Genomic DNA, 25,388 nt, shown 5'->3' on the forward strand with positions numbered 1-25,388 from the left:
GAAAAAATACAGAGGGCATAATTTTCAGGAGCTGACAAATGATTGCAAGTGCTTTAGGTTTCAGATTCTCTGAGATTCCTTGAACAAACTGGTTTTAGGTGAATGAGTGCCAGCTGCTTTTGGAAAGTGGAGTTGTTTAAAGCATCTCATTCTTTAAAGACCATGAACCATTACTCACTTTTGATTATTTTGCCCAGTGCTTTTTGTCTCTCATGATTCAAAGACATAGAGATAAATCCTGTCTTTTCTGTTACAGAAAGGCCATTTGCCATTTTCCTTCCATTTCTTCCACTTTTGAGAATATTAAAGTAGAAAAAAAAAGAACCCTCAGGGAACAGTTTGATGATCACCGTTGTTCTAGCATGAATAGTGTGAGCATGATGTTGGGTCTTTTTTCTTTGGTCAAGGACTTAGCCGTCCCTCCCATGTTAGTTTCAAATTTTTCTTCCCAAAAGAATTACTGTGCTTTTATAAGATTTTGAATTCTTTCACGAGAAGAAGTCCTTTTCTATATTCCTTGCATATAAAATTTCCATATTTCTGAAGAAGGCAAAAAAATAAAAAAGGAAAAGAAATGCTGGAAGCTATAAGAATGTCCTGAGGGTGCAATGGAAATGTTTTTATGTACATTTTAAATTATTGCCTGAACTCACAGCTTATTCCTTCCTTAATGTCCAGAAATATATCTTCTTCTTTGAAAAACTAGAAGTAATTTCAAGAACAAAATATTATTTATGATTTATTCTTAATTTTTAATTTATTATTTTTAAAGCAGGACATTTATTTTAATTTATCCTCATCCATGAAGGACCTCATTGACCCCTGACACATTAATTTAAATCTTACACTTCAGACCTCTATATTATGCCTCTTCTTTTTTTTTGCAAATTGTCCTGCAAGTAACTAATATACTAGCTTGCATAGCTAGTGGAGTTCAGATTGTTGCGTGTTTTGCTGTTAGGTGGCGTTGTATTTTTACAAAAAACAGCAAACTAACTCTGGTAAACTTCAGTGTTCCTTAGGTGGAAAGAGATTGTAAGAGGCTCCTTCTGCCATATGGAAAATATTAAACTAAATAGTAAACCATCCCAGTTATTTGTAGCTTATGGGAGAAATCCCAGAGCCAAGCCCTATTGACTCAGAAACTCTGCAAATGGATTCTGTGTTTTATAATAAGTTGTTATGCTCAGGCAGGAGGCCAAGCACCAGATGGATTGATTGTTTTCTGCCAGAGGTATGGCCACATCAGCTGCCTCTATTAGGAATGTATTTATTCTTGAAAATGTCAGCTTGACAATTGGAGTTCAATTTGTGCTATCAAAACACATTAGTCTCGTGATCCTAGAGCTAGATCAAATGCTTTGTTGAGAGGCACTGCTTTAGTCTTATTTTGATTTAAGATCTTCTCGGTGCTCCTAAATTACGATGTTGTTTCCTGCTCTTTAAAGAGTGGGTTTGTGAGGCTGTTTTAGAACAGAGAAATGAAATAAATGGAGTTCTCTAAAACTGTCATGAAAGATGTACACAAGATCTTAGTTTCTAAGTGTGAAACTGAGCTTCTTCACAAAATGTGTAATCTGTGAAAGGAATGGTAGCAAAACAGCTAGCAAATCAGTGTCGCTTCTGAGCTGCCACCTGTTGCAAGAGGGGAAGTTAATCACTCTGAATCAAAGTTAAACAGATTATGGGAAAAGAAGTAGCTATAATCTGAACATTCTTAAAAAAAAAAAAAAAAAAAAAAGACAAGCAGCATTTTTTATAGCCCAGGAGAGAATGAATTAGTTATTTTTTGTCTTAATCTAAATTATGCGTTAATTGCTTCCTGGTGAAAACAGCAATTTAACCCAAAGAAAAATTACCACAACATCTCTCAACATCTCTCAATACATGCTGCCAAATTAAATATATCATTTATGCATGGAAAAGTGTAAAGTCTAGACAATTTGATCTGGTTATTTCCAAAGCATATTTCCAAGGTGGGTCTACAGAAATGGTGCAAATACCATACTGACCAGACACGAGGCACCTGCAGTCTGGAGGCAGGGTGACCACGTTAGTATGGGAAGGATACAAACTAAAAGAAACTATTTTACACAACTTCTGAATTTGGTCAGAGCACAGAGGTCATGGCTTACAGTTCTCAGTCAAGTGAGGCCGAAGCAAGTCAGAGGGCCTTCAGTTGGCTTGTTCCTCTTGGTGACACATTATTTGTGTATCAGGTTCTATGAGTGTCCTTTTTGGGTCAATAAACTACTTAATAAATTCCATCTAATTGATTTCTTACATTGCTCCATTTCAATAATACGTTCAAATCAAAGCATTATTTGTATTAGAAACAATTTCTTTATTCCTCCTGTAATACTTGGTTTTTCTTCAACACTTTCTTAAGAGTGAAATGGGTTGGACAATGTTTTAAATTTGGATGGTTACATCAGTCTGAATCCCAGCAGTTTCATGACATTTATTTCAGGGCATTTGTCTTCATAGGAACTTGTATCAGTATTTTACCAGGTGTGAAGGCCCCTGACAACAAAACTTCCAACTGATGACAGCAGTAGGCACCCACTGAGCTGGCAGTTAGGGAAAGAAGGGCTTTGGGGCAGGGAAATCTACACAGGCTTCCTGGTCACCTGTCAGGTCACTGGGTTTAGGTAACTGCTCCTCATCTAGAATGGGTCATTTTCGATGTCGCAGTTTGTCTCCAGGGAAAGACGTTTTCCTCAAACAAGTTGCTGTGATTTCACCACCAAAAAATAATAATAAAAAATAATCAGATACAATATTAGCATATATACACATATGGTCAAACATTATTTTCAATGCAGAGCTCTGTACAACCTGCATGATACTGCTGTCTTAAGGGTCTGGTGATGAACTGGATTTATAAAACACAGATACCTATGACAGGAAGCAAACTTAGTTCAAATAACTTCTAGTTCTGTATTTCAGTTTCCCACATTTCCCTTCCAAGTCCCCTAACATGGGGTTGAACATCTCAGTCTGCTAGCAAGAAGAAAGGAGGGAAGATTTACTTGTTATAACTTAGTTGCCTTTAATGCAGACATTTATGGACATCGAAAACAAGTCTAAGTTCCATTAGTACTCAATGGAGAGGAGAAGCCTGGTGTATTTTGTTTGAACTTCTACATTAGGATGAAATGAATCATGGCCTATAAAGGCCTATTTTATACCACTGGTTTCAAAGGGGTCTATGGATCACTATTTTGGGTGTAGATATATAAAATTACCTGAGAAGACTCTTAGTTCATACCTGAAGATAGATGAAAACTTTCAATTGTGTTATTAGCTTAGGATATAAAAGCATAAGTTGTCCTTCAGTCTTTTTTTTTTCTGCAAGTATTTTCAGAGTGAAGCTTTTGATTTGTGCATTTTAAAGGATTTTTAGGTAACATATCCTTAAGGCCTGTCTCTATGTATTTTTCCAGATGCTAATTCATGAGAGCTTTAAATAATAAAGTGTTGTGGGTCTGTGTTGTTCTGCTGTAGCTTCTAGGACACAAGGTGGTGCTGACTACAGAAACCCCCTCCCTTGTTCAGCCTGGTGATAAGTTTGTGGCTTTCACTGTTGAGGCTGAGTCCTTACACCGCTCAAATGGTTAACACCTTTCTCTTGCAAAACGTCTTGATGAGTTTCTTTAAACTCATTTCTCTAAACTATAGCCAAATCTGCCTCATGAATAAACATCCAAATTTTTAGTCTTCAGATCTTGTGGAATTGGATGTAAAAAGTCTTCTAGCCTCCTTCTTTCAGCTGCTAGGTTGAGCAAATTTCAACCTCCTACCTCAGAGAGTGTCAGAAAGGCAATTCCTCCAGTGTTTTCATTCTCATTTTAGTCTAGCAGCTGCCCTTGGAGTTTTCTTGAAATGCCCAGTGGAACAGCAGCTCATTTTCACATTCCTGAGGGTATCGCAAAACACAGCCCTGGTGATGCATTATGCAAAGCCCTGGCTGGTGTTTGCTGGTGGGAGACTTCTCTCCCTCGCCAGCATCTCATGTCAGCAAAGGGAGCCAGTACTGATGTGTCACCTGTTTTACAATTGCCGCTTGCTGGGGTAGGGGGTGCCTGTGCTTTAAATAGTTGTAAATGGGAAACAGCTTTTGAGGTGAAAGTGAGAATATTCTACTCAACTGAAGTGAGCATAAGAAAGCAATTGCTATGTTTAAAGACGGATACAGACAAGTGGGACACTTACAGTCCTTGCTGTTACAGCTCATTTAGGCCTGGCTTCAGCATGGTTTCTTTTCCTGTGTTTTCTCAACTAGCAGGCTCAGCCCCGGCTGACTCCCAGGGTAATTGATGGTTCCCTGGAGATGGGATCTGGTACTTGGGCTAAGCTTTGTCTTTTAGCAGTTCCCTTCCCAAAACAGATGCTGAACTGAGATGAAGTCACCCCTTCTGTTCTCCCAATTTCTGTTTAGCATAAATTCACCCCTTTGGCCTTCTGCAATTCTGGATAATGAAACTGATTACAGAGGCATCAGATTTTGTGTCTACTCCCCTCTTCTAAAGGGACTGTGTCTTACAGCTGAGTGGATGTGGCTTTTTCATACTTATTTGACTTAACCTATTTACACGGTGCAATCCCCAGCAGACAGATAACAGAGGAGGAGTTACATTACCAGTGTGCTTAAGTATATAAACTTATGTGCAGCACAGAACTTCGAAAGTACTTGCTATATAAAGAAAATGATGACTATGATTCATTGATAAAACCAGGTATGATGGAAAATAAATTGAGGGATGATTTGTGTCTAAAGTAAATGGGCCATAAGCGTACTTCGTTGGAACTGGGGGAAGACAGTGACGTTTTCCTACCTGGATGCAGATTGTTCAATGGAGATTCAAGGTGTCAAGAATTCAGTCTGAATCACTGGGATATTGGAATAATGATAAACTACCTGAAATCTAAATATATGCCCGTGGTGAAGTATATGTACGTGAACTGTTGGGTAGACCTCAGTGCAAACAAAAACTTATTTCCTCAAGGCAAGATCACATAAATAATCTGGGTTACAGCAAGAGAAAGAAATGACCACCTGAGACTTCGGCTGTCCATGGCAGGGAGCCATCTCCGTGGCACACCTTCATGAGAAGCCATCTCGGGGAGCCTGGAGCTGCCCAGTTCCTACTGCTGGTTACAGGAGTTGGGTGTTCCAAGCCTTGTTGTGACCAGTGACCTTATATTAAAATGCACGAGGGAGCAACACATCTAGCTGTCAAAGTTCAAACCAATTAATTCGAAGATAATTTAATATTGTAAATCATTTCAGAAAGTTTTTTTTTTTTTTTAAGGCATTTTTAGATTTTGCCTGTGAATCTGTTGTGCTCTATTGCTTACTGCAAGAGTTACTTGCTCTGCAGAAGGCTTGTGTTTGTACTTGTTACTGTTTTTATTTACCAGTTAAGCTGTTTTTACCAGCTAAAGTGACACAGTCTAATGATTTCATAATGACTAAGAAAAAGAAATCGTGAGACCTTTGTAACAGACTCTGAGGAACTGAAATTTAGGTGACTAGGATGCAGAATTGGCTGCCCTAATAGTGTCTCTTATGTGTAATAGCTGTAAAAAAACAGCTGAATTGAGTAGTCTATACAGTGCTTAAAAAAGGTGTGAAAAAAGGTTACTGGGGTCTGTGAGGGTGGGCAGCTGGATGGACAGGGTGTTGTGTTTCTCTGCACGACTCTTTAGTTATTAATCTGTGAAGCCCTAAGTGTGAGAAGCAGTATCCTTAAAACCAGGCAGGTCTGTCAAATTGCAGTACTAGGCAGCAAGCAGGATTGTACGTAGCTTACATGGCTGTCCTCAACAAGCAGGCAGGGAGTCGCTGAGATGATTTATTTATCAGCTAGTCTAAAGATACATCCTGATGTCAAACAATTAAAGGTATGTTGGAAAAGACTTCTGCCTCTGCAAAGGCCTCAGAAAGCTGTTTATTCCGAAATAAGCCCTAAATTTGAAGAAATGGGAATGAACTGATACTGTCACTGTAGTGCTGTGAATAAATTTGTGTTCGTGTGTGCTTGCAAGAACTTGTCTAAAACATTATTAGCAATGCTGGCAAATCCTAGATAACTTTGCTTGCATGATGTCTGTGTTTAGGCTGAGTGGAAGCTATGGGAAGTGCAGGAATAGGCTTTCTCTAGTAAACATTTGTTGTTTCACTTACCTTAAAAATCTTCATGTCACGTTTGTTCCTTTTCTTGAACATTTTTTTTACTGCATATTTAGTTTAGGAGCTTTCCACAGGAACTACAACTGTTTAAAGACACACTTCATAAAGGTCTCTTGATGACTTGTTCAATGAGTCAAATATATTTTTACTGGGAGACTTTCAGATGTAGGCATCTTCAGGAGTTTCCTGGAGGATAATTTTGTATCCTGAAATACAGATAGCTAGTAAGATAATTATATCACAGCAAAGCTTTCTATTAATAGCTATTCTTGCTGTAGTATTTAGACATACTTCTAGAATTCACATAGCCTTTTGTCAATTCTTCGTATTTTTTTAGCTTTCTGTCCACAAGAAAATTTCCATTTGTTTCCCAATTACAATTTATTTTCTTTTAAATTGCAAACATATGCTGCGGTATCCTTAGAGAACTGTTCTGCAGTTAATTGCTATTTATGTGTCATCCTGGAACTTTGATTTCTGTGGTAATGATAAAAAACACACACTGTGTGGAGTTTAAATATGAAGAATTAATTTTCTGGGTTTTGCTGGAAGATTCATGCAGAAAACTCTTTTTAATGGGAGGAGTAGCAGTTTGGGTTCTTGCAGTTCTGTTCTCCTGTTTGCTTACAAGCCACAAATATGTCCAAAGTTGTAAGCCACCTATTTGAAGAATAAAGAGTTTTTAGGGAGATGCCTGAATGGTTATCAGAAGTAAGGACTGAAAGCTCACCCACCATTTTGAGTTCCACTTCAGCATCCTCTGGTAGGAGACTTTGGCTGATTCTTAGATGGTGAAGTTGAAGATGTGCGGGGACTGGGAACCTCCAAGACACCTGGCTCTGAGTGCTGTGGGTTTTGTAAGCTGAGGCAGCTGTCTTTTTTGCTTCTTGTTCCTTTTGTTTCAGTTTGTGTTACATGGAGGTGGAAATCACGTGAATCAAGACAAATTAAATGGAAGAACATTGGTTCTGAAGGATGAACTAGTTTTCTGCCATGATCTAAGTTTAGTTAACTACAATTTAGAGGTGATGCACTGTTTAAGGAGTTGATGTTAATACTGTTTCAATAATTTCTGTAATCACTACAGCTGTCTACTCAAGGAGATGCCAGCCAGGTGATTGGACCTCTCACAGAGGGACAGAGGAGGAACGTGGCTGTAGTTAATTCACTGTACAAACTACACCAATCAGTTCTGAAGGTGGGCTTGCTTTGATATTTCTCTTCTTTCCATAATATTAACTTCTTTGCTGTATTGTATGCATATTATCCTACTAGCTGATGAGAACTCTGACAAATACTGTCAAATTTTGGATTAAGAACTGCGTCTTAATGTACATTTGTACAGCTTTTTGAGACTTGGTTGGCCCTTGTAAGCACTGCTATGTGATAAGGTGTCAATATTAAAAAAGGAGTGAAAGATGTGTTTTACAGACAGTAGTCACATCTCACGGCCATTGTTATAAGAGCCTAAACAGTTTAACTCTGTTTTTTTTCTTATCACAAAAGCTCTGTCTTAGTTCTGGTAAGCCTGATAGCCCTTGTCTGGACCTGACCCAGCCTAAGCTTAACTTCCTAAGAAAACCCCACTGCTTTCCCACAATTATGGCCAAATTGAAAAGAGGAATGAAAGGGTGAAATCAAGAAAAGTAGTACCTCACAAGTATCTGTGTGCGTTCTTCCTGTGACCTGCGTTCTGGCATGGAAATGTTTTGAGGACTCAGTTATGAACAATTCCAGTTTACTGACTCAGTGATATCAATGGCTACACGGTCTCTATAAGTTAATGCAAACAGATACAGTGGTGGTTGTAATTAATTATGTTTAAATCCTGGCCTGATTAGAAACAAGATCATGACAACCTCTGACTGTGGATATGTTTAAAGAATGTTAAAAAAGGCCAAAAAGCCTACAAATTTGCTTGGATTTTGCAAACAGATGGTAGATCAACTTCTAAGTCTGCTTTCTCTGATGTATTTAGTAATGAACCTCATGTGCCTTCGTGTTGGAGGGAGATCTGATATGATTCAGCCTGAGTTCAGTACTTATCTGGCTTAAAAATACTATTATATAGCATGTTCATAACTGTAAGGAAATTGATAGAATGTTCCTCTAATATGTTAGTTCTAATGTTGCTGTAGCTCTACATAAGCAGCTATTTAACATCTAGTATCACAAGTCATAGAAATGAGAAAGAACACAACCATTTTTTCAAATATTTGCCATAGAACTGCTTGTACAGTTCTCCATAAATTCTGCACAAAGCAGCAGGAGAATATACCAGTTAAATTTATTCTGATTATATTAACCCTTCAGCTAAATTTCAGTTGAAATCACTTAATTAATTTCTTTGCCAAGGTAGCAGCAGAGTCCATAGGAAATAGGAGAGCAAAGGACTGATAGTGGGGCATTAAGAATTCTGTCTGTATGAAACACATTCAATAGTTACCTGTACATATATATTCCACTCATTACCAAGGATAACTCAGTATGTTTTTAAATGAAAATAAAAGTTGTAGATTCTAATCATTTGTTGAATGTTGTCTGTTAACAATTCCTTTAACATTTGTAGGTCATTGCCAACCAGAGCTCATTCCCAGCAGCTGCTGAGCAAACAATTACAGCTGCCTTAAAGGTAATTGAATGTCCAGATGCTGCAGGGAGAGGGTTGAGGTTTGCTTTTTTTTTTTTTTGGTTACTCTTTAGATGGATGCTTTTTTTCCAGGTATTTTGTATGAATGTGTGTTAGCCAAAGCCAGACAAATATTCTGCAATTTTTATTTTGTCTTATCTGCAGCTACATAAGTGTTGCATGTGCCAAGGCACAGCTTGAGTAATGTTTGTATTTAAGAATATTCTCATAATGCTCGGAACCCAGTTGTCATCAGACTGTGAAAATAAATACCTTCCTCTGCAGCACGCACCCAGCAGTAACTGAATCCTTTATCACCACCCCCTGACACACACACACAAACCACCCTGTGATCTTTATGCTATCTGGTGCTTTTCCACGGGGCGGTGTGGAGAGCCAGGCTGTGCTCTGGGTGCTGTGGGTGACAGCTCTGCACATCCATCCTGCTGTGCACTAATCTGGGAGCGGCTGTGTGCGGAGGAATGAAGGGCAGCTTGCCTGTCTCAGGGGAGTGAATGGCTGAATGAGCTGTGTGCACCAGAACATGTCTGTCTGCAAACCAGGAATGCTAGATTGTTCTGCACATTCTTGAAAGAAAGGCTTCATGTACAAAGAAGTAGTAAACAGCCTTATTTATGTACTTCTCTGGTTAGATTAATTAAAGTTAAATCTCAGGGTTTTGTCCTTCTGCTTAGCAGTTCCTAATACTGAGTAGTAAAAAAGATGCTGTTGGTATCAACTGTTTGTCAAGGTATTTTTGAGGTGTCAGAATACAAATGCTTGTAGTTTCTGTTCCTTATTTCTGCCTTTTTCTATTTTAGACAGTCCATGATCTAATGGGTAGTGCTGTTCAACCGTTACTGAACTCTGTAGGAGATTCAGTAGAAGCTATTATCATCACTATGCACCAGGAAGATTTTTCTGGGTAAATACCATTATATTTTTTTAAATTTACTGTTGCCTTAGTAAGACATCCTGCATATGCAAAATAAATTATTATTGCCATATGCATAGTAAATTGTTACTGCCACAATGTCCTTGGAGCAAGAGCCCATGATTATTGAGGGGAAGGTAGGTGATACATTATGGTCAATTAACACAGAAAGCAGAATTATAGCTATTGAAACAAATTAATCAAGCAACACGTGTCTTCCTCCTTTTTTTTTTTTTTTTTTTTTTTTTTTGTATCTGTTGAGTAAAATTCCTTTTAAAATGCAAAGAAAACCAAGCAGGGGCCATTTTTTTCTGCTTTAAAAGCCCTCTTCTGCTTTCAAACTGTTATTTTTCCTTTTTTTTTCTTTTTTTGTGGGCAGTTCTCAGAATTGTTAGTGTTCCTAAATAGAGCATCTGATTCAAAATTACAAAGAAATGTTTCTACCTTACTACTAAATGTGAAATGGTTCAATTATTTTTTTTCATACTTATTATGCTAAGCCACTTTTCTGTAAAAATGTAGATGACCATTTCCAGTATTCTTTATCTGCAAACATCTCAGGTCCTAGCTATACTGGAGGCTTTCGCCTTGAGTGTTGTTTTGCTTATCCCTGTTGTGATATTTCTTATATCATGAGTTGTCCTGAAGACACAGAAGATTTGGTCAATAGACATCAATCTTCTTTTTTCTGTCTTGGAAATTCACTGAAAAAAAAGGTATATTTTCAGAGCTGGTTTTCATTTTCCTTTTGGCTTTTGTTTTTTCTTAAAACAAAACAATATTTTACCCTCTCCATCTTTCTTTTGCTGCCGCTAGCAAGATATCTGTCAGAGTGGATAAACTGATTCCATCCAAAGGCTGAGTTTTGTTAGATAGCCTGCACGCTCAGGTTCCTGAGTTTGGAAGAGCTTGCTTGCCTGGCTGTGATTCAAAGAAAGAGGAAGGTGATTTATTTCTGTGTTTTCTAGCTTCTGTGCTGCTTCTGTGGTAATTAGATTGCCTTCATAATCCTTGGTTTGGAGCAATCTATGAAACTAATTCTAGGCAGAGAACAGGTTTGGGATAGGCTAAACTAGTGACCCTCTGACATGTATTTTCTGATCCATTATTAGAATTTTATGTCAACAGCTGGGATGTTTAAATTTAGTGCTGGATTTGAGCTTTATGCTCCAAACTAGCAGAGGCTCTGCAAGTTAGGTGGGAGTGGGGTGATTTCCTTTATCTTGCTAGGATGGGAATGGCTGGTAAGAGAGATTTTTTTCACCACGGTTTCAGAAAGAGCTACACACTCTATTCTGAGCCTAAACGATACTCTATAATTCATGCCATGGCTTCATGGGGTAGGGAAAAAAATGAAAAAGAATCCTGTAGTTTTTGGTTGTGTTTTAAAGATGAATTTAACTGCTTCCATTTCTTTTTCCTTTTTTCTTCTTTTTTGGCAGATCATTATCCAGCTCAGGAAAACCAGATGTCCCTTGTTCTCTCTACATGAAAGAACTACAGGGTTTTATAGCAAGAGTAATGAGTGACTACTTCAGACATTTTGAGTGTTTTGACTTCGTCTTTGATAATACTGAAGCCATGGCTCAAAGAGCAATTGAACTTTTCATTCGCAATGCCAGTTTAATAAGGCCCCTTGGTGAAGGTGGGAAGATGCGGCTTGCGGCAGATTTCGCACAGGTACCCCTAATGCCAGCTTCTGCTTTTTGTTGTTGCTTCACTATGTTCTCTGAAACATATCAATACTTTTACCCCCAGCAAAGTATAAACAGGTACCTGTGGAGATTGGTGCATTCCAGTTCCAAACATTTTCTCCGAGATGCTGATTCCTGAGAAATGTACCACCAAGTAGTTGTCACCACAAAGCACATTCAAGGAGGTGTGACAGCTCCCCATCAAGTGACTGTTTCATTTATTTTCAGCTGCGTCTTGAAATATTATCCATCTTGTCTGACCTCTTTGGTACATCCATCATTTGCCACTGTTCATTCACTTCATTCTTTCTCTCTCTTATAATGGAATAGAGTGTCGTTTTCTTAATTGCTTTATATATCACGGTGCCAGCAGTGGTTAATCACTAGCTCACCTGCCTTGCAGAGGAAGAGACAAGCTGAAGAAATATTAATATCCTGTGGAAGAATTGCCCTTTCATTAATAGAAGGGCAGTTTTCCTGTGGGATTCTCTTCATGACCTGACTCGCCTGTCTCTCAGATTTACCCATATCTTTATACTGAACTAAAACACAAAACAAATTGCTAGATTAATATCCACTGCTTCTCCATGTTATCTGCTATATTTAAATTTAATTTGTCCATAGTAACACCGTGTGATTAACTTGCCAAAGAACACAGGCATCCTCTAAATTGGCCCGAAGAATACCGGTTATCCAAGTGGAAAAGGGAATTAGGCACCAGTTGTCTGCGGGAAAAGGGAATTAGGCACCAGTTGTCTGCGTATTGAGGGCTGCTTTTGGCTAGTAGGTGACTGAGGTAGGAGAGGAAGGCAGGGAGCAGAGGAACTACTTTCCTCTTCCCTGGTTGTGGCTGCTTTGTATCTTTTGCCTTTAAGTGCCCTGAAAAAAGGCAAGAAGAAAAATCTTTGTCAGGACGTACATAAAGATCAGGTTGCTTGACACTGTGTCAGCCCTTAGGCGTCAAAAACCTTTCTGTGTGAAAACCAGCCCCTCTTTTCATGTTCCAGACTGGGACTTCAGCTGTCATAACAGGTATCAGGGCAATTCCATTTGGGGCATTTTGTTTGGTTGTGGGTGGTATTGAAAGGATCAACTCCAGCTCTTTCAGCTTTCAGGCTCTTACACAATTGTCATTTTTTAACAGTGGACTAAACCATGCAACAGCCTTCTACTGATTACTCCTGAGTAGAGTTCTTGTATTCATTACTCAAAAGCAGCAGACCAGCCTTTAACCAAAGAATTTAAAGGGAAGTGTTCAATTGAGTTCAGTGGGAAGGCTCCGTTCCCTTTGCTATTTTGAAGACAATGGTGTAAAATAGAAAAAAAGGACACTTGACTCCTCCTCTGGAAGGAATATAAATAATTTTTGTAATTTATGCTGCAGTGCTAAAGTAAGTCGTATAAATTTGGGAAATATCCTTACCTAATTCTACAGTTCAGAGCATCTGATCTAAGCACCTATTATTATAATACTAAAAATATCACTCGTTTATCTTTTTAAACACATATTTTTCTCGTTCTGACACAGGTTGCCTTTTAAGTAAGAAATGAAGGTATGTTTTCATCAGAGTGTAGGGGGATTGCATGTTCTTACCCCTTGCTGAGTGTAACTCCTGAGCGGACAGCTGAGTGAAGATAAATTTTTTATTTTTCTTTTGTATTGGGGAAGGAAAAAAAAAAAGGTTCTGAACTCATTCTTGTCTCCTGCCTTTGACAGTTGCTGCTTCTGGGGGCTTCCTTGTGTTTTTCTCATCTTAACATCGCATAACATGCTTAGTTTATTTAAAAGGGGCCTTTTACAAGAACTGGCTGGGTCCACTCACTCTGTACCTGCAGGTATCTCTGCACAGAGCTCCCTGGGGCATCCCAGGCTGTGCAGGGATTTTTTAGAGTCCAGAATGGCCTGAGATCGCTCAGGATAACAGAAAATAGACTAAGTATTTTGCATTTGAAGGCTGCCTTATGTCCATGTTTTCTGGGGCGTGTCTCCTCCTCCCCAAAATCAATGGGTTTTGGAGAACATGTAAACCAGTGCCAGCTGCCAGGTCGCCCTGCTGGGGAGGGTGTAGCTTTGTCCTAGGCATGTTTTCTATGTGCTCAGCCTGAATTGTGGCTGCAATCCAGCATGGGAGCCAGTTCGCTTCCATGCTGTTGTTGGCATGGCGCTTGCCTTTGTCGAGGAGATGGCTGGATTCCTCCGAAGGGAAGGGGAGCTTGCTGCTGCCCTGGGCTGAGGAATTCAGCTGGGTTTCTGACTTGATGGGAAGGACAGCTTTCCCAAGCAGCCCTAAATGCTGCGTGCAGAGTACTTTCTGGCCCAGAAAGGCACTGTGTTGCTGGACAGACGCCAGAGCTGAGGGAAAGAACCTGCCTGGAAAGACACTGTGTGTGTAGGAGGAGGTTTGTTTATAAAATGCTTTAGCTTGTACTCTGTCTTGTAGAGTCATCTTGAATTTTCTGTACTCAAAAGGGGTTACATTATCAGGCTTCAAACTGTCTTTTGAGATTTAAAAACCTTTTTTGGTGTTCTGGGATTACTTGCAAGCAGAAGACTTGGGCAGATCTATCCAGCTTTGGTCAACTTGAAGTCCTATTATAAACATTTATGTTGCAAGTCAAATAATTTTGGATTGCATCAGATTTTGGGCATTTTATTAAATGCTCTTACCACATTTATTCCAGGTCACTTAGAGACACAGTTGCCTCTTACTTAGCAGAATTACTTTGGCTGACAGTCAGATGTGACATTTTTTTGCACCACAGCCACATTTTACTGATAAGTTGCCTCAAAAAAACAGGTATCTATACACAGAAGAGGGAAAACAGAGGCTTCAAGCTCTCTTCATTCAGAACTGGGTCCGGTGAAGTGCATAACAGATCCAATTTTCTTGAGTAAGGCTCAGCTGCTTACACAGTTGGGAATTACTGCTGTAATTCTGTTGAACCCACACCCTCTGTCTGATCCTGTTTGCACAGCCTCAGTATTGCCTTTTGGTATCTTAGGCATTACAGATATTTCAGCAGTAAGACCAGTTGTGTGCTAGTTTGGTGGCCGTAAAATAGGTACGATAGGCATGAAATATGCCAGAATATCAGGATTTCATGAAGATCAGTGCTTACAGGAACACAGAAGCTTTTTAAGCCCTTGAAAATGTCTGCAATGCTGCAAGCTTATTATCACGTACTGTGCTGTTTCTTGGGACTCTCATTGTTGAAATACTTCCAGTGTACAGGCTGAATTCACCTCTACTCATGCTCGCAGCTTTTATACAGGCAATTGGACAAGATTACTTTCCAGTTCAGTCCCACAAATTCCTGGATCAGGTTGTTTTCATTTGTTTTTGTATTTTTAAGATGATCACGATTCAATATTCATGTATGTAATACTAAATTTCACTTTCAAATTCAGTTCTAGTCAGACTGGAAAAAATGTTCTGCTGGAGGCAAGCAAGCAAGCCCTGATGGTTTTTCATTTCTGTTTCTGGGGAGCACCAGTTCTTCTCCAGAGGACCCTTTAGCTTGTTTGGTATTCAGAGTTGCTACAGCACTTACACTGAGGCATGCTTTGGGATTTGTGGCTGGTAGTTCAGGCCTTCTTAAAGCCTGGTAGAATTTCTGGACAGTGCAGCCAAGGAAGAGATATAAACACAGTAAACTGAGGCTTTTATGTAGAAGAAATGGGGATTCTACAGTAATATTTGGCATGAAAATTAGTAGTCTGCTACATACACTTTGTAAGCTGGTATAGGAAAATGGCTGTTTATTAATAGTAATTACAAATTACAACTACATTGAAATCAACTAGTCTAGATGTTCAAAGACTAAGTCGTCCTTAGGCTTCATGTGTGAAAGCATGATGTGATTTCCCATCTTGTGCCTTCCATGGCACAGGTTTGCGTGCTGTGTTTGGAGTGACATGGAAAGCTGGAGCCACTGCCTCTGCCACGAACCCCATGTCATGTCATGACTGGTTATTTTCAGCCATTGTTGAGAGGCTGAAAATATTTTTATTGGTCCTGCTTGAGTTAATACCATGCTGTATATAGCTTCGGATATTTTTTATCTAGGTGTGACTTGAGGTTTTTTTTAGTCGTCTTTCAGTACTGTGGTCAAACTGTTTTGATGGGGCATAGTTAACACTGCCACCAGCTCTTCAAGTTTTTGTCAATATGTTACTGCAAAATGTTTTGGCATTACTGAATTTTCCTAGAAAAATGTTTTTACTGTAGAAGTTGACTACACTAAATTCTAGCATAGACATAATGTTCCTGTCTGCTGGTTAGCTTATGGTCAGAATCTTTTCCTGATTTAATATGCATTAAAAAAGCAAGGATAATAATCTTACATTTTTTTTAAATGTAAATAGGTTTGCTCCTTTGATCAAGCAAGATAATACAACTAAAAATGTTTTTTTAATATTTTTTCATAAGATATTCTTCTTTTTAGATTCTTACAGAGAAGTAAGGGAAGCAGGAAGTTGTAATCACAGTCGTAGTCACAAGGGCAAAAGCTACAAAGATAAAATGGACTTAATGTTTAATGCCAACTATCCCGCCAGAAGGAGGAAACTATTTTCTTATGTGCAATATTTTGGAGGTATTGCAGCTGAAGGATTTACTTAAACATCAGCCGTTTTGGGATTGCTGCACGGTGGAGAAATCAAATTCCCCATCCCTTCAAGGCCAGCTTCTTTCATACAATAATTCACTCTTCTGCTCCCTCGCTTGTTAAAGCTTTCTCTCCTGCTGAATGGCTCAAAAAAAAGCATTTCGAGTTAACATTTAAAAACTTGGAATTCATCTTGGCCAGGAGGAAATATAATTGCTAAAAATTTAATGCTAAGATTTTCCAACTGAAAAAACAGCTTTTTGGTAACGAGGGATCTTGAAAATACCACAATAGGCACAAAACAATAACTTCACTGTGGGGTTTTTCAAAGCACCCTTCAATCTACATGCATTATCTGTATCTGGACTACGTATTAACTTCACCCTTGGGTTGCTGAACATAATCCGATTAGAGAAGCCAGCCATGTGATGGATTTTTTTACAATATGGCTAGCCAGTGAATAGTTCAACAGATAATTGACCAACTAGCCGTGGGCTATGACAGGGTCATTCGAGAAGAAAAGCTAACATAGCCTTTTTAGGCCTAGAGAGCAGGAATCATGGAGAAGAGGAATATGTTCTATATAGGAGTTGGGCGAGAGCCTGTCCTTCTGTTCTGCGAAGCACAACAAAATAACATGAATAAATCATGGAAAAGCAATGGGTTTGGAACAAAGTTAGCAGAAATGAGGCAGTTGTGAGGCCTTCTTCCATTCTAGCTCTCCCTTTTCAATGTGCACATGCACTTGTTATTGCTTTTCCTCCAACAGGTCCTGAGGTGCTGTGATAACAATCATCTCACGTTAGTCATGGTTACACATTATTCCTTGGACACTTCATTTCTTACTGAATTTAACCTGCACATACAATTTTTCAAATATGTGATTTTGGGAGAGAAATTTGGAAAGGAAACAAAAAATGCAACTCATCTTTACGTATGTAAAGCCCATTGAATGTGGATGTATGAAAGGCCTCACACGCACCATGGTACAAGTACTGGCTCGCAGACAGCCAAAAGTAGCACTTGACCTGGAAAAGCTCACCAAAATGCTTTGGAAGCTGGAGTTACATCTCACAACAAAAGCTGTTGCAGCAGAACCACACGGCATGACTCAACACTTGATGCAGCTTCAGGTGATGACAGGTGGCAGAATGACACAGCGACGTGTGCTCTGGCTTCTTGCAGCACCGTAAAACCAGCAGCGGTGCCCAGAGCCTCCTGAGCCAGTGGTGCCACCCAGCTTGGTGCTTGGCAGAGGCACAAAACCTCCACAGAGGGCCTGCAGAAAGGACTGCAGCAGCAGAAAGATCCTGTGGCATCTCATTATATCATTGGATCTGGACAAATAGCTAAAATACAAGTAAAAACCACAATCTTTATTGTTACATGAAGTATAGTTTTTATCGGAGGGATTGGATTATAACACATAGCAGACTAGCGTTGTAAATTAAAACACACACACAAAAAAAACAGTTTCTGTGGTTTATGTGCATTTTTACCACATCAGCTTTCACTCATTCCCACTCTTCATGAGTCAATTTGAGATGGTATAGTATGCTGCAAAGCTTAAAAACATTTTTTTTTTCCTTTGGCAACTAGTACTTCACGAATCAACCATCTGCTGCCATTAAATTTATCTAGCTCTAGCAATACTAATAATTCCCTACCGTGAATAAAGGTTGAAGACAAAGTAACAGAATTTTCTGAAGGAAATTTTATTCTTTAGTATTTAAGACTGAAAATGTTAATTTATGGAAACCACTAAATATGTTCAAGAGAAATCATTGAAATTTGTTTTAATAAGGAACTGGTTAAGCTGTAGAAGGTTTCACTTACGTCTCATTACATCATGTTATGTTTCAGGAGAGAAACGATCATTTAAAACTTATTAAGCAGAATTATATTCTGCTGTGCTGGGATCTCTTTCTCCTCCTGGGTACAGTTTGATCCGTGCTTCTCTGTTTCCACGAGTCAGAGCAGCATTTTGTTGCTTATTATCAAATTCTCTAAGGCACCTACAAGGATTATCTTCTCCCAAGTTCTTCGCAGCTACAAGCCCACAGCTCCCACCAGCACAGGGACACTGGTTTCTGGAGGATACCAGTTACTTCCAGCTGCCCCTAGCTAATACTGATGCCTGAAAAGAAGCTCTGAAGAAATCGTTTGTCTTTCAAGGTCTTGTATCATGATGCAGTGAATCCTACTTAATAAATTCCTCTTTTCGGCCACTTGCTCCTGATCCTGTGCAGCAGGCTGGCCTCTTGGCTCCTGTAGGTGCTCAGAAGTGTCCCAAGAGACCTGGGGAAACAACACTGAGCTTGTGCTGAGCTTGTGCTGAGCTTCATCACTATTTTGGAGCTGGGGCACCTCCCTGCAGAAATCCCAGGGAGAAGCTGCCTGTCCTGTGAGCGTGCACTCCCCATTGCCTGCCCTGTCTGAGAAGAGGCTGCAGCTGGAAGGAGTAACAGTATTAAAGGCTTCACCCTAAACACTGTATTATTAGAAGTGCTCTAACACTAGTTCAGCAATGTTACTTAAATGGGAAGCTGTTTGTATGGTGGTTTTCATCTGGTTACTTATTTTACCTCTGATCCTTTGAAACATCATAATTGTGCGTTGTGTGGAAATCAGTCTGAATGGTTTTCCAAACTGGGGATTTAAAAAAATCTACACCAAGAACAAAATTTGCCTCCCTCTGTTGACTGACACTTCAGGAACGAAAGAAATAAAGACTTAATCCGCATCTGGATAAAATGACTTTACCGAAGCTTTTTATTTTTGAACGGTGTTGTTTGTATTCTTGTGTGTGTTGACTGCATTTTTGCCGTGTAATGGTACCTAAGGGTTCAGTCGGGGATCTGGAGGTGAAATTGCTCTTTCTCACTTTTGTGTCTTCGCTGGTAATGGAGATTCTGTGACAGGAATTGAGTCTCATGTGAATGACATAAAAACCGAGCAGAGTCTGGCTCTTGTTCAGCAAGGCAGGTGAACTCCTTTGTGCTTAAAGAACACAAAGAGTTTAAAATTGCTTGTTTTTAAAGATGGATTCTGTAACTCAGAGACTGAACAGAGAGCAGACAGTTGAGCAAGAAAATAATGCTCTTATGGATGCTCTTTTGTCTGGTTTCACACAACCCTGTGGCAATAGGTCCCAGCTGCCTGCCAGTCTACGTGGGTTTTGGGCTCTTGAATTTGGGGCCAAGGATTCAAGAATGAACTACTTCAATCTCATCCTTCACCAAAGGAAAGGGTGCCCAGCTGAAATATGTGTGCGCTTCTGCTGCTTTTGTAATGGTTTGTGGAAACCTGCCTCGATTTGCTCTCTTCCTGTTCTGAGCTCAGGCTATTTGGGATGTTGACCTAAGTGGAAACTCAGCGCTGGCAAAATGAATGTGCTCGGGCAAACAAAGCCGCAGTTGCAGCAAGCTCGTGAGAGCTCATCCTATTCTCATCCAGGGAGAAGAGCTGTTGTTTGTCATGGGGTGCTTAACGTGTTGCCAAAAATGAGCAGAAGTCCTGGCTTGGGCAGTGCGGTATGAAAGAAGACTTCTTGTCTCAAAAGCAGCCACCAGCAACAAACTGATGAATTGGTCCTGCAAGCCTGGGTTATTATTTAAAGGCAGACTACCTAAATGCTGAGTTTTAGATTTGAGGACAATCTAACTCAAATTAAAATGTTTGTTTTTGTAGATGGAGTTAGCAGTAGCACCGCTGTGTCGGCGAGTCTCTGACCTGGGAAAATCGTACAGGCAGCTGAGGTCATTCAGGTGAGTTGCAGCAGCTAACAACTGGTTATAGGACCAAGCTGTGTTTCAAAACTGACTCAGTACCTTTTGCTAGTTCTGATTGAACTGAGAGCTTTTTTGGCAACACCCACAAGCGAAGCAGAAATATGTTGAAGTTCTTCTAAATTTTGAGCAGCGTGTAACTATGATTTAAAAGTCTTTGTCATGCAAATGATGGCCAAATGGTAACGTTTTGTGTTGCTTTCAGTGCTGCTGCTTTATGACAGTGAGTTCTGTAGTTACCTTACGTGCTCTCACTGAAACACAAAATTTACAGTCCTATGTTGTTTAATTAAAATACACAGCTTCTGTAGATTTTTACAAACCGAACCTTTGCTGAAAACCTGAGATACAGACTAGTGGGAAAAAAACGAGGTGATTCTATCCTAACACAATATTGCCACTGTGTAGGTATTATTCTAATGCATAAGATAAGCTTTTTCTTCCTTTCACAAGTATATTGTTGCATTTTTCCAGACCGCTGCTGTTCCAGACCAGTGAGCATATCGCTAATAGCCCAGCTCTGGGAGAGGTTATTCCATTCAGCATTATTCTTCAGTTCTTGTTCACGAGAGCACCACCGGAGTTAAAATCACCCTTCCAGGTAGTACGATCAACCTGTCTTTGCTTAGCAGATGTCCTAAGGAGGAAAAAATGTTACTGTTCATCCTTGTTATTTTAGTTAAAAAATATTCAAGCTCGTATTTTGTATGGCTTGATGGCTTTTGATTTTATTGTGGTAAAGGTGTTATGGTCACTGATTTCATATTTTGATTGATTAACAGTATGAAAATAATAACCTGATTTTGAACAGGCTCTCAATTCCTTAATAGTCAGTTAGCTCATAGAAGAAAATTGGTCTTGTCCCAGACTGCGAATTGCAGTCAGATGTAGGAAATCTAGATGCAAACCACTGTCAGAACTGGGCAAACAGCTGATGTAGGAGATCATCACTGAGCTCCCAAAATAACGTATTGGGCTGTTTCTGTTAAATTGTCTCTGATTTCTTAACTGATTCTGCATCGCCGCAGTGTTAAGCGTGCCTCTTAATCGCCTTCATTTATTTCATCTTTGTTTCTGGAATTGTGTGTATGCCCTTTTCTGCATTTATGTGTAACTGGTATTTGTTTGTGTTTCCCTGTATCAGAGGGCTGAGTGGTCCATTGCCCGCTACTCCCAGTGGCTTGATGATCATCCATCTGAAAAGGACAGGCTTGCACTCATACGGTAAGAATCATGTCTCGTTCTTCTGTACTTTTATGACAATTGAGCAATAGCTTATCTGGACACCTGGGCTTGTCTTGAAAAGTAGAGGAGTGCTGTTGGTGACTTACCATAAATACTGTTACCCTCTTCCCACTCATGGGATGAGTTGCAAAATGGGAGAACAACAACACCTTCCTGTCCCATATCCAAATCCTCCAGTGCCTTTGGAGTGAGCACATAATCCACTTCCAAAAGAAGGAAGGCACACACAATGATGGTCCAAGTTAACGCTGTATTTTAGCAAAAGTTTAGCCTCTCTCAACTGTTGAAAAATCAAGGAAGGAGAGGCATTTAAAGCTTTAGCAATGAAAATGTAGCTAGGAATTTTAAAATGCAAGAGCTTTGTTTGTAACCCCTGTAATGTTGTTCTTCAGCAACCAGCTGGGGATCTTTAGGAAGTGGTAATTATGTCAGATTTTTTTAAATCTTACTAGGGTAGATAACTTTATAGGTAAATACTATTTTGGGTCTTAAAATATTAGGAATAGGTGTGAAGAGTTTTGTCTTTCAAGACAAATTTTATCTTTAAAATACATTAGAAGGAACATCAGTGCTCTATGAACGTTACAGAGCGAGCAAATGGATCCTCTGGATTCAAGGCCTGGATGATCATTTGTCTCCTAATGGCTTAATTTTCCCAGCCACCTTCTCCGTGTCCCGACCCAGCCTTGGTGTTACACACTTGAGTGGCTCAGGAGAGATTGTCACACGGAGCTGTACTGGGCTTGATCAGCTCTGTCCTTGCACTTCTGTGCATGATTGTGGTCAGCTTTTGCTGAGATTGTACAAGATGACTCAAGTTCAGCCAGCAGTGGTTGTACTTGAGAAAATAGACCATCATCTGTCTACACTTCTAAAGCACACAGCCAAGAGGAGTCTGCTGTAATTATTTATGTATCTATGATTTATAGTTCTTGCAGCTGATAGCATGATACAGCCCAGTGTAATGCTTGGGCCAGTTACAGAAATGCTAGCTGATCACCAGTAGGTGTCAGTGGGATGGGATTTATTTCTGGAATATTAAAATACAAACTGTGTCTCTTCACATGCGTATTAAAAGAGTATTTTTTGAAAATCATGCATGTCATTAGTTTAATTTGATTACAAAATTATAGGTTTCTTGAATCTCGAGCTATGGCATCTTTCATTACAGGGAATGGATAATGGGTATAGTGCTGATAGAGCTATATATGTACCAGGTATTAATATTTTTATTGTAATCTCTGTCCTGACTGTACTGGCAAAGCTGCTGATTTCAGATCATGAGAGAAAGCCAGGAATGAAGATCATATGAGAACTTATGGGAATTGGGTCTTTTCAGTCCCTTTATACAAACTTGAGAATGCCGTCCTTAAACTACAGCACATGATTGTATTTGCCTACAATTAAACTTCAGACTGATTCAGTTAACGGGCCTGCCGGTGGTCATGTTTGGACACTGATAAATTGCTCTGACCGTGGAGGTATTAACACACCTAAAGAAGGCTTTTAGGCAGGGAGAGCATCTTCCATTATCCCAACTAGTGTAGTTGGAAAACTTTTCAGTTCAGAATCCCTTATTCATTTTGCATGAGATGCCTCTATAAAAATACTTACGCTTTGTAATCCCAAGAGCAGGCTGCTGCAAGGTTCTCAGTTGAGCATTTTTTGGTGGGACTGTGGTCTTTTTGCTTGGTGCCATGGAGGGTTTGGACACTGCTTGAACATCCTCACTCCCAGGGCATGGAGGGGGAAGCTTTGAAGAGCTGCCCTTCCCAAATGCCTCTGGAGCTCTCCAGGAGCTCTTCCCTATTCCTGATCTGCCATGGGGTGCTGTACCTCCTGCCTCTTCGCTGAGCTGCAGGAACAAACGTCCTTGGATGTGTCGAGCAGACAGCTTGAGGCCAGTGGGCACGGGTCTGCAGCACAGGGGCTGGTAACCTCTGTGTTCCTTAATATTACATCAGAAGATTTCTGAGCTCTCCTGTACTTTGTGCCTCACATGAACTTCATTTGAACTGCAGGCATCTTGCTGATCTCTCTAGTATTTTTATCACTCGCCCTCTCCAAGCCTTTGCCAACTGATGTTGCTCAGCCCTGGCCCCTGCCTGCTTTGGGCTCTCGGATGGCTGCACGGCTTCAAGAAATTACCCTTAACGCCTGGTGCAGCCTCACAAATGGGAATTTTCTGCAGCTTCAGCCTGTAACAACTGTGCAATTCCTCTGGGGACCCGCTTCTCAGATATTAACTCACGTGTTATCAGAATCTTTACAGCTTAATATTAAAGCTAATTGCGGCTTTCCTTCTGCTCGGCGGATCTCAAATGCCTGCTATGCAGCACGGTGTTGATGCCGTGAATCAGGAGCACTGAGCATTTTTGTGCCCTTCTGCCTGCTGGTGTTCGGCGTGAGGGGTGGGATTTACCTGGCCAGGGATGTGTGAGCTCGTCTCCCTTTATAGCCAGAAGAGAGCCCGGCACTGCTGGGGCTGATTCACCTCCTCCCGAAGCAGGTACTAAAATAGGGCAGCTGCGTTGTGTCCTGCAAGCTCCATTTGCTCTGCTCCGTGGAGGGGGAGCAGGCAGGAGCACGGGAGCCCTCTGGGGCAGCCGGCTGCCCTGTGGCACTGCCAGCCAGGTGAGGTGGCTGTGCTGCAGGCACAGTCCCGGAGCCTGGGATGGTGTTGAAGGGAGCACTTTGCAAGCAGCCAGGGTGCTTCCCTTTGCTTTCTTTTGTCCCTTCTTTCCCTATGTAACTCAGCTTATCTCCCACAAGAGAAACATTTCTGTTAAACGTGGCAGCATTTGGGCCAGCCTCAAGGACAGCTCATGGGTAAATTCTTCGAGCTCACCCCTTCCCATTGCAGCGAGCAGCAGAGTTCATTGCACAAGGAGCTGATATCCCGAGCAGCAATGACCACTGACCACTGACCTGGCAGGGTTGGGGACCACCCTGAAATCAGCACCTGGAGGCTGTTTCCAGCCCCGCTAGGCACAGAGGCACAATGGTTTTGCTGCAAACATCAGCACCGGGCTGCATTTCTGCTCCCATCGACGCAAGGGGCAGCCGCTTCGTGTGGCTTTGCTCTCACCCTGCAAAGGGGTGCACCCACCCACGTCCCTGGCCAGCACCTGCATGTCCATAAAAGTGCTCAGGGGCAGTTATTTTCGGTCATTAAACAAAAATCACAGTTCCACCAAGCTCTCCGGTAGGGAATTTCCAACAAACAGCGATGTCGCTGTTGCGCTATAGGTGGTGCTGTCAGATTTTACTGTCTGGTTTTCCAGCAACTTGTGTAGTGCCCGATTAAATAGATCCTGTGCCAGACAGGTGTGCTCTCACACTGCTTGATTTCCACGTTCCTCTTCGACTTCACTCCGCAGAGCAAACGGGATTTTAACAGCACGCTCAGGGAAAGGCTGCCCCACCAACTGGGAGCGGGGTCTGCAGGGCCCTGCAGCAGCACCCAGCCAAAGGAAGGGCCCAGCCTCAGCCTTTGGAGCCCCAGGAGGGCAGCACCGGTACTCACAACGTGAATATACTCACTAATTAATTAGAGTAATTCCAAATGATTCGCATTAAGATCCCTTGAAGAGCCACAGCCCAAATCACACGTGTTTTTTTTTCCCCACTTTTTGCAGTAGATGTAAATCTCCACGCGTTGAAATAACATTTTTAAAAAGAACTATCTGGGTCTTATATAATCAGCTTGTCCTGATTTCCAAGAAAGCTCATGTTTTTGCTCAAGCAAGTGAAGTAATTTAATAAGTGCTTTAAAATCCTTTTCCGTATGTGGGAGGGTATCTTAAACTTAGAGGGTTTTTTTTCCTTACTTCTTATGGCATTTTTAATGAAGCATTAATGTATGCAGAACAGCCCACCAAGCCTCCTTCCATAGCTCCCTTCTACAAACAATGTTTGTAATGTATACCAGAGCTCGTCTTTTAAAATAGAAACAGATTGCCGAGCAGGTTTTATGTCCTTTATTAGACTGGAAGATGCTGAATTTAGGGCATTATTTAGTCTAATCCCTTCAAGAGCGTGTTTTGTGTATTACATAAACAGGGTTTCTTCCATCTTCTTAAACATCAGTAATATAACTATAAATTCCATCTTTTTACATGAAAGCAGCTGCGATCTGTGCTGCAGACGTGGTGATACCGTTTCCACCCATGATGCTGTTTATTTCCCATCATTACTTATGCACAAGCGTTTTTACAGTGTCCTCTGCAGGAGCAAGTCTCTCTCTTGCAATACAGATATTTTAACTGGGAAAATGATGCCTCTGAATCGGATG

At 40.5% G+C, this 25,388-nt stretch overlaps 1 protein-coding gene across 1 annotated transcript in view; it reads left to right on the forward strand.

Moving 5' to 3' along the window:
* Positions 1-25,388, forward strand: part of COG5 (component of oligomeric golgi complex 5) — a 180,182-nt gene that overhangs the window by 150,060 nt on the left and 4,734 nt on the right. The window contains exons 15-21 of the mRNA XM_082778476.1: positions 7,284-7,394; positions 8,766-8,828; positions 9,647-9,750; positions 11,202-11,439; positions 19,752-19,828; positions 20,324-20,450; positions 20,994-21,073. Coding sequence (XP_082634602.1) covers positions 7,284-7,394; positions 8,766-8,828; positions 9,647-9,750; positions 11,202-11,439; positions 19,752-19,828; positions 20,324-20,450; positions 20,994-21,073 — 800 coding nt within the window. The remainder of the gene's footprint in view (positions 1-7,283; positions 7,395-8,765; positions 8,829-9,646; positions 9,751-11,201; positions 11,440-19,751; positions 19,829-20,323; positions 20,451-20,993; positions 21,074-25,388) is intronic.

The sequence above is a fragment of the Aythya marila genome (genome assembly GCF_965140915.1).
Source record: "Aythya marila genome assembly, chromosome: 1".
NCBI lineage: Eukaryota > Metazoa > Chordata > Aves > Anseriformes > Anatidae > Aythya > Aythya marila.